Genomic DNA, 8,980 nt, shown 5'->3' with positions numbered 1-8,980 from the left:
TATTCTAAATATTCTAAAGAATATTCTTTCTATCTCCCTTTTTGGGGACTACTAATATATTTATTTTCTTTGATAGTAAAATGCTATTCAGGTACTCCATGAAGAATATATACACTTATTTTCATTATAAACCCATCTTTCAGGCATAGTTGATCTTTTTTTTAAGTGCTTTATCCCAAAAAAAGAATTTTGAGGTAAAAATTACCTGGGTTTCTTCTCATGCTCAGGACTTTAGGGATACACATCACCACCAAGTAACAGAACATATGCCAATTTTCCATTTTGGCTTTGCCTTTCTACATAGTAGGCTTTTTTGGGTAAATCATTAAACCATAAATTCTAGTTCAAACAGTTCACTTGATTTCTAGTTTGAGTGTGAAAGAGGGTGATTTGATGTTTTTAAATGATGGTGTAGTTTCTCCACCAATAAAGGTAACATAGGGTAAAGAATAAGTTACATTTCTGTGAAGGTAGATTTTGACTTGATTTATGTTGGGTTAATTAAATAAGTTTTTTTTTTTTTAAAGATTTTATTTATTTATTTGACAGAGAGAGATCACAAGTAGACAGAGAGGCAGGCAGAGAGAGAGAGAGAGAGAAGCAGGCTCCCTGCCGAGCAGTGAGCCCGATGCGGGACTCGATCCCAGGACCCCGAGATCATGACCTGAGCCGAAGGCAGCGGCTTAACCCACTGAGCCACCCAGGCGCCCAATTAAATAAGTTTTTGTGTATTCCAGTTTTCCAGTAAAACTAGGTCATGTGCATAAACTCAGCTTTACTCTATAGAGGAATGGTTAAAAAATAGTCAAATAATAAGAAATTACAAATATGTCTAAATCTGAACACAAAATATAAGAACCATATGCTATATTCATTTGTCTTCCTTCCATCATGGCTCATGGTACATAAATGTAGCAAAATCAATAAATGTTGAGTTGACGACCTTGCCTCAGTTTGTAGTATTCCTGCCTCAAACCTTCTGACAGTTGGATACCTATGAATAAATTTCTTTATAATGATCTTTAAGAGATAGTCTAAATTCTTTAGTTGTACTGAGTATCATATCAAATGTTATTTTTATTTAAGTAAACCACTGGCTGGAGTTTGGAAATCTTTTTCTACTCAAAGCCTTTGTTGCATTTCTTTTTCTTTCTTTTTTTTTTTTAAGGGTATTTTTTGTAACAGGATTTGACCTGTAACTATTACTGAGCATTTTCTTAGAGGAGTTCAAAGCATTTTACAGGGATCATCTCATTTATCCCTCGAAAGTAAGGCAGAGGCATTATCTCCACTATAAACTGAGAACACTAAAAGGCCAAGATAGGTGGGGTTTTTTGTTGTTGTTTTGCTAAGATCAAAAAGTAATTCTAGGGCAAAGCCAGATTCCGGTCTGACCTTGTTACATGATGCTTCTACAGCATAATAATGCTGTGTCGTAGCTTTCCTAGGTCTCCCCTTGGCTCTCCTAGGTATCGAATAATTTCCAGAGGTGATTTCTCATTCATTCTTGCTCCCTGAAAATGGGCCTTCAGATATAAATACAAAATAAAACGCTCAATCACGATTTGGGGTACAGGCTACACAGGGTTAGTCATCTTCCTCCCAAATCTTACTGCCTAGTCCAGTGCTATGTATAGAAAAACAGTTGGGGCCATAAATGCAAGTCACATGTACAGTTTTATTTAATTTTTAATTTGTACTTAATTCTTATTATTTTTTAAAGATTTTATTTATTTATCTGACAGACCACAAGAGGGAATACAGGCAGGGGGAGCAGAAGCAGGAGAGGGAGAAGCAGGCTCCCAGTTGAGGGGGGAGCCCAACTCTGGGCTCTATCCTAAGACTCTGGGATCATGACCTGAGCCGAAGGCAGAAGCTTAATGACTGATGTGCCCCCTTATTTTTAAAGATTTTTAAAATTTATTTAGAGAGTGAGAGTGTGGGCAAGAGGGGGGCAGAGGGAAAGAGACTCTCAAGCTGGCTACCCCCTGAGCACAGAGCCTGATGGGGGCTCCATCTCACAACCCTGAGGTAACGACCTGAGCCCAAATCAAGAGTTGATGCTCAACTGACTGAGCCATCCAGGGGCCTCTATAAATTACCTAGTAGTTACATTAAAATATATTTTATTTACCCAGTGCATCAAAAATCTTTATCACTTCAACATGTAATATGAAAGTATTAAGTAACATGCTTTTTCTTATATAAGTCTTCAAAATCTGTTGTATGTTTCCCATAGCACACCTCAGTTTGGACCAGCCACCTTTCAGATACTCAGTAGCTACAAGGGTCTAGTGGGATGTGTTGGGACAGCTTCCGTAGACTTCAGTAGGGTTTTCTTAGCTCTCCCTTCAGATTGGTGCCCTTGTGAATGGAATGCGTGGTGTGGGGGAAGGACTCCTGGGTGACCTTGGAGAGTCCATTTGCACTTGTGTGGTAAATAGTAAGAAGCCCCAGGTTTTGCCATTTCCTGATAACATACATCACTGGGAGTTAGGATTCAGGACCTAGAGGACTGCAGCCTCCCCAGCTGTCTAAAACACCAACTCACGGTCCTGACCGGGTTCCTACCCTGTGGGAGGACCCGGCCTAAGGAAAGTGCCAAGTTCCAGGGCTGCGGTTTCGGGGGGGCCCTGGGAAGTGGCCTGTCGAAAGGAGGCATCACCCACGGTAGAGGAGGGCTCCTAGAGAGGGAAGGCCACACAAGTGGATGCTTCTTGAGGGCAGAGGTACTACTAGGTAGATTCGTAGAAGGCGGAAGCTCTTGGGGCCTTTGGCGCCCCGCAGCCGGCTTCGCATGCCAGACGAATGAATGCATGTGCTTCCATCCGATGCTCCCGGCGGCCCTGCCCATGGGGGAGGGGGTCCACTCCCTGGCCTGGCCCGCACCCCGCAGCGGCTCCACGGCCGCGGGTGTGAGGGGCGGGCCCAGGTCTCGGCCCGCGCCGCCCCATGTGACCCGGTCCGACATGGTGTCGCCTCCTCCCGGGGCGGCAGCGGCGGCGGCGGCTCGCCTCTGCTTCGGGCTGGGCCCGCGGCGGCTCATGGGCAGCCAGGGCCACCCGGGGCCGCCCGGGAACGGCGGGCCGGGCGAGGGCGAGGGCGGGGAGGCGAGGAAATTGCAGGAAGGGAGGGGTGCGAGGGGGAAGCGAAGGAAGGGGAAGGGGAAGGGAAAAGCGGGAGCAGGGCAGGGCGGAAGAGGAAGCGGGGCGGAAGGGAAGCCGGGGCTGCAGAAAGCGAAGGAGGCAGCGGGGCTGGGGGCCGAGGCGGGAGCCAGGGCAGGCCCGGGGGAGGAAGGAGAAGGAGGCGGAAACGTGGAGGAAGGGGCGAGAAGGATCGTGAGGGGAGATGAGGGGAGCGCAGGGGCGGGGAAGGAGGCTAGAGGAAGAGGTGATGGGAAGAAGGAAGAATGGAAAGTCAGGCCTGGGCGGCGGGAGGACGCGAGACCGCGGAGAGCGCAGGGACGAGGGGCTCAGGCTTGGGGCTGCATCGCAGGGGCTGGGGCGGCAGGGGTGGCCGTGGCGGCGGCGGCCGAGGAGGAGTCAGCGGTCAGGGAGCCGGCCGGCCGCCCCGCTGCGGGGCCAGCGCTCTTGCGCCTGCCGGAGGAGCTGCTGCTGCTCATCTGCTCCTACCTGGACATGCGGGCCCTCGGCCGCCTGGCGCAGGTGTGCCGCTGGCTGCGGCGCTTCACCAGCTGCGACCTGCTCTGGCGCCGGATAGCCCGGGCCTCACTCAACTCCGGCTTCACGCGGCTCGGCACCGACCTGTAAGCGCCCGCTCACCCGCCGGCTCCCCGCCCCGGGCCGGCCGGCGTCCCGGGAAAGGGCGGGGCGCCGCGGCCTGGTCGGCCCGGGGTTGTGTCGCACCCCGAAGGCGAGGCCCAAACCCGGCCTCGGCGGGGACCCCTCCCCAAGGGCCCCTCTCCTATCGGAGCCCTCCCCCCTCCGCCCCCAGGAAGCCTCCCTTGAGCATCCCTCAGTCGGTACCCTCCTTGGGCAGCTTCTCACAATTAGCCATCTTAAGCACTGCCTTCAGCTTGTAATTGTGTCTTCCCTCGCATAAGGTAACTGGCCCGGTGTCTCAGCACCCCCAGGAGCCAGGCTGGTCTGAGGCTTCCGACGCCTCTTTGGGTCCAGGTGTAGGACCCAAGGCCACTGTGTGGCCTATCAGAACGTTGTTATGGACATTCATCCGCTCACCCTCTTCGGAAGGTTGTTAGGCTGCAGGACTCAGATAAAACCGAATATGGAGAAAAGGGTTCAGACCTGAAAAGAAGGCCCCTGGTCCAAGTGTCAACTGTAGTTTGACTTGATACAGGCAGAATGACACAAAAAAGGGTGCCTGCTTATGGCAGGGGACTGGTTTAGGTCCAGGTGGTATACAAAGGCATGGTACTGCAGTCTGGCCTGTTTTTGGTAGGATCTGAGACCTGTGAGTGGAAAACGTACTTGAACCATTTGAGCTGTTGAATAGGAAGGGGAAAAAAAAATAGCATTGGGTGAGTAAAAGCTTTTTAGATTGCACCTAAAACTCCATCCAATTTGGGTTTTAAAAAGTAATTCTAAAACAGTATAACAACATTAGTTCTTTAATCCGCAAAGCGCTATAATACCACTACCTTTAGGCAACTATTCATTATTTAAAATTACTTTTCAGTTGCATACTTCTTCCCCCATCTCAGTTGCTGTTTTACTGATCCTGCCAGAATAGGTGCATAATAAATGTTTGTAAACTCTATCATAATGAGATTAAAAACATTCCTCTAATATTAAACTTTAGTGTTGTGTCCAGATTTTTGCTATTATAGACAACAGTGAAATGAATAAAGCATTTTTCATTTGAGAAATGAGCTTTTGAGATACGTCACATACCACACATTTTTAAATTAGTTCCTTAGGATAAATGCTCAAGATGGGCATTATTGGATCAAAGGTTATGGTTTGTAAAATTCTACCAAGTTACGGTGGCACCAGCAAAGAATCATTAAACCAGTTGCATGTGAAAATTTAAAAATCTGCTAAAATGGTCATATGATTGTATCCCAAAGTTTTATTTTTTGCTTTTTTTTTTTTAACTACTGACCCCCATAAATATTTTTCCATGTGTTTGTTTCACCTGTGAGATCATCTGTACATAGTCTTTGCCCATTTATTATTGGGGTCTTGATGTTTTTCTCATAAATTTGGAATCCTCTGGGTCATAGATACTAGGCTCTCATCTGTCATCTTTGATGCAAATATTTTCTCCAGTCCTTTTTACTTTACTATTTTTAGCCTATAGAAGTTTTACACTTAAATATGTCAGAATCTGTCAGTCTTTTGTCATTTTTTTCTTTTTTTACCCCAAAGCTGAGAAATTTACAATTTCTCCACAGACCTGTTGAATCTTCTTTTTGATATTCTGCTGGCTTTCTTATATTTGATTTTTTTAAGAAGTTAACACTTTCATCAATATCAGTTTTATTCTGGTGCAAGGGTGAATTTACCTTCTCTTTTTTCCCCTAAATGGCTACCTAGTTATCACTATACCTTTTGTTAAATAATTCTCTTTCACTTTGTTTTAGAAAGCTTATGTTGTTAGTCATTAAGTTTAGGTGTGTATAGACACACACACACACACACATCTGAACTTCATTTTGTTCTGCAGATATATTTTTCCATTTTCTTACTGTTTTAAATATTGTTGTTTTTTGGTAGAATCTGATATCGGTTAGGGTTAGATTTATCCTTTTTATGTGGTGTGTCAGGTCTCCACTCCCATTCAACTCCCCAGCAAAAAAAATTCTGTGCCTTTTCAAAAGTTTCTGTTGTTTTCACTGTAAAGTTCTTACATATCTATTGTCAAGTTTATTCCTAAGTATTCCTGTATATGTTATGTATTTTGTTTTTATTATGAATGCAGTCTCTTTTTCAGTATGTTTTTCCCCTGGCTGTTACTAATGATGTACAAGGTTACTATAATCTTTTGTAAATTTTGAACCTGATTATTTTACTTAACTTTTATTCTAGTATGATTTTGTCTAGTTATCTAGTCAGGTTTGTTATCTAGTATGATGATAATGATTCTTTGGGATCTTTTGGCATGCAGTCTTGTTACCTTCATTTCTTATAAGAAAAATTCTTTCAAAGGACCGATCAGTTGACCTTTAAGGGAAGTTGGCTAAAGTGACTGAAACCCAAGCCAGCTGAGGCAAAGCTTTCTTTCCTCATAGAGACCGACTGAATGAAAGAATTGATGTTTATTTTTCTTTCCTTTTCAAATGCTCTAAAAGAGAGATAATGGGAATGAGTGTTCATTCTGTGAGCAAAAACAACAAAATGAAAATGAGTTTATAGTATAAAGTGCTTTGAGACTGTCAGGTGATATGGCTTTATTATTTATTAGCCATGTGTGTTTTGATTTCTTGCCCATGTCCTAGGATGGGGTATCTCCGACCTTCTAGGGAAGTTGTTTTACCACAGCACTTGATAAAGAGCAGGGTCACTGCTCATGTTTTCTGAGTTGAGGGAAGAAGTTATGCGTGTTACAGCAGGTGGAGAGAATGTTTACCAGTGTGGTCTGTTTCTGGACAGCTGCAGAGACGTGATAAGCCACCAAGAGAGGTGGTTGTCATCCCCGGAGGGAGCCAGCATGAGACTATGGCTGCTTGGATAGTGGCAGGACAGTAGTTTATGATTTGGGCTAGTTAACTGCAGACTGGACAGTGGGCTGTTTTTATGAGCACAGCACAAAACTTCATTTAATCAGAAGGTACACAGCCTCACTGGACCTGAGTTTTATCATCTATAAAGAATTTTATACTTTTACATTTTACTACCCAGTAAAACGAGGCTTAAATATATGAATGCAGAAGAACCAACACAGTGTCCAGCACATAGTAGGTATTCAATAAATTGTTGTGAAATGGAACTTTTTCATTGCTTGGCTTCTCTAGTCCATATTTAGCAAAAGGGATGGTTTGAATTGGAGGTGCTACTGAAAGACAGGAGGTGGGAGAAAACACACACACACACACACACACAGCTTAGTTTCTCTCTCTCTCTCTCTCTCTCTCTCACACACACACACACACACACACACACACACACACACACACACACACAGCTTAGTTTCTCTCACCTGTCCTGAATGTTTTTGGAAGCATGACAGCAGAACCTGTGGGCCTAGGGTCTGCACTCCCTGCTGTAAGAAGCCTCTTGATTCTCAGAAACACAAACTGCTAAGGTTTACTGACCTTCCGGCCCAGGGCAAGTCCCATTCAGTTTGGCTGTTCCTAACTGATCATAGCTTTGTTGAGTAAGATGAACTGCTTTGGTTCCTTGTGATTTGTTAATGGTCTTATACTTGTGCTTGAAGGCATTTTGGCCACTTTAAAACCACAAACAAATAATTTGCTTCCCTTCAGGCCTCTTGCCCAAACAGTGAACATGGGTAGATATCGTGAGCTTTTAAAAAAAAAAGTGAACACAAAAACAGTTTGAGTCAGTCATCTGGTTTAAAATCAGTTTTCTTTGAAGGTTTTATGAAGCCTGGGGGAATAGAAATATCTTTAATATAAAAATCAAGGAAATGTTTCATATAGTGGTCTTTTAAGTTTTCCCTGAAGAGTAGGGGGGAAGCTAATCTAGTTCGGTCTTCAAGAGCAAATGAGTGAAATTTAACCCTGTCAGTTTATAATGAAGGCTAGATGCAAGAAGTAGACAGTATGACAGGTGGAAGAGCAGAGGTGCTATCTGTAAGTTCTAATACTGAAAATGAACAAGAGCAGAGAATACAGTATAGCTGTTTATATAATCTAAGAGTTTTTTTTTTTTAAAGATACTTTTGCCAGTCTCATGTTAATTTCTCCCAAATTAAGTCCTGTGTGTTTTCAAACTTGAATTTTATTTTAGCTATCCTTTGCGCAATAGCTGGTACGCCCTTGCATTTACTTGTGGTAGATTTGCCTAGAATTAACAATGGGTGTTTAGGAAGTAAGGCTCTGAGGGGTTTGCCCTGGCATGTACATTCATTCCTCAGCCAGGGTCTTGCAGGCTTGGAGCTCTTTGAGGCTGGGGAACAGGGTATCTATTTCAGTGATGATTAACGTCCAAAGTGGTCAGATGGATACAGATAAGCAGAGTGTGTTTGTTTGTTTTAAAATGATTGTACCTAAGAGCATTTTTGGGTCTAGAAAGCATAAAGTTTCCTTTCCTAACTCTGACCTGGAGAAGGCATTGCTGCCTGGTTACATTTAAGGTCTGAGCAGTGATTTTCAGAAAACAAATAGCAACTTAAAATAGCTTAGGCTTTCTCCTTTGCCTTCCTGCCTTACCTAGGAAGGGGAGTCACTTAACTTGTTCTGTAGTTGATTGAATATTTCATAGTTGCATGTATTTCTCTTTAGCCTTTCTGGAAAGACTTTATTTTGAATCGTTTTGTGAGTTAATAAAAGCTGAGTTCAGTCCACAGGCTTAAAATAAATAAAACAATACACCTGTGGAAGCAGGAAATGGTCTAGTGCAGTTAGTACCTCCCAATGCAAACTGGAAGAATGGGAGAAGCCTTTTCTTCCAAGACCGTGTCAGAATATAGCGCTGCTTATATCCTTTCCAGTCTTCTAAAACTTGAGTGGTAGGGGATGAATTTCCTAACATTCAAGGCAGAAACATGGAGGAAACCCAGAGTCTTCACAGTCTGTAAGATGAGCAGCTCCTGTTGGGACGAGATCTCTGAAAATATTTCATTGCCCCATACTTTGAATTTTCTGTGCCTAGCACCTTCCCCTCAGGTAAAGATTGTGAGCTGCTGAAATCAAAATGACAGTGAAGTTACTGAGGAAACATACAGATTTTTAAAAAAATTATTCTTTTTTTTTTTTTTTTAAAGATTTTATTTATTTATTTGACAGACAGAGATCACAAGTAGGCAGAGAGGCAGGCAGAGAGAGAGGAGGAAGCAGGCTCCCCGCATCGGGCTCTCTGCTCAGCGGGGAGCCTGC

General features: G+C 43.9%; 1 protein-coding gene across 4 annotated transcripts in view; it reads left to right on the top strand.

The window, feature by feature from the left end:
* Positions 1-3,104: 3,104 nt before the first annotated feature.
* The window catches only part of LOC111144856 (F-box and WD repeat domain containing 4), a 99,503-nt gene continuing 93,627 nt past the window's right edge, over positions 3,105-8,980 (top strand). For 3 of the 4 annotated variants that reach the window (XM_022499400.1, XM_022499399.1, XM_022499398.1), the window contains exon 1: positions 3,557-3,766. In XM_022499400.1, coding sequence (XP_022355108.1) covers positions 3,639-3,766 — 128 coding nt within the window. In that variant the 5' untranslated portion in view covers positions 3,557-3,638. Of the gene's footprint in view, positions 3,767-8,980 lie in introns of all 4 variants that reach the window. The other variant, XM_022499401.1, reaches the window with a different exon arrangement.

The sequence above is a fragment of the Enhydra lutris genome, unplaced genomic scaffold (genome assembly GCF_002288905.1).
Source record: "Enhydra lutris kenyoni isolate GAN:26980312 unplaced genomic scaffold, ASM228890v2 scaffoldscaffold12, whole genome shotgun sequence".
Classification (NCBI taxonomy): Eukaryota; Metazoa; Chordata; class Mammalia; order Carnivora; family Mustelidae; genus Enhydra; species Enhydra lutris.
This window is presented reverse-complemented; position numbering and strand designations above follow the sequence as displayed.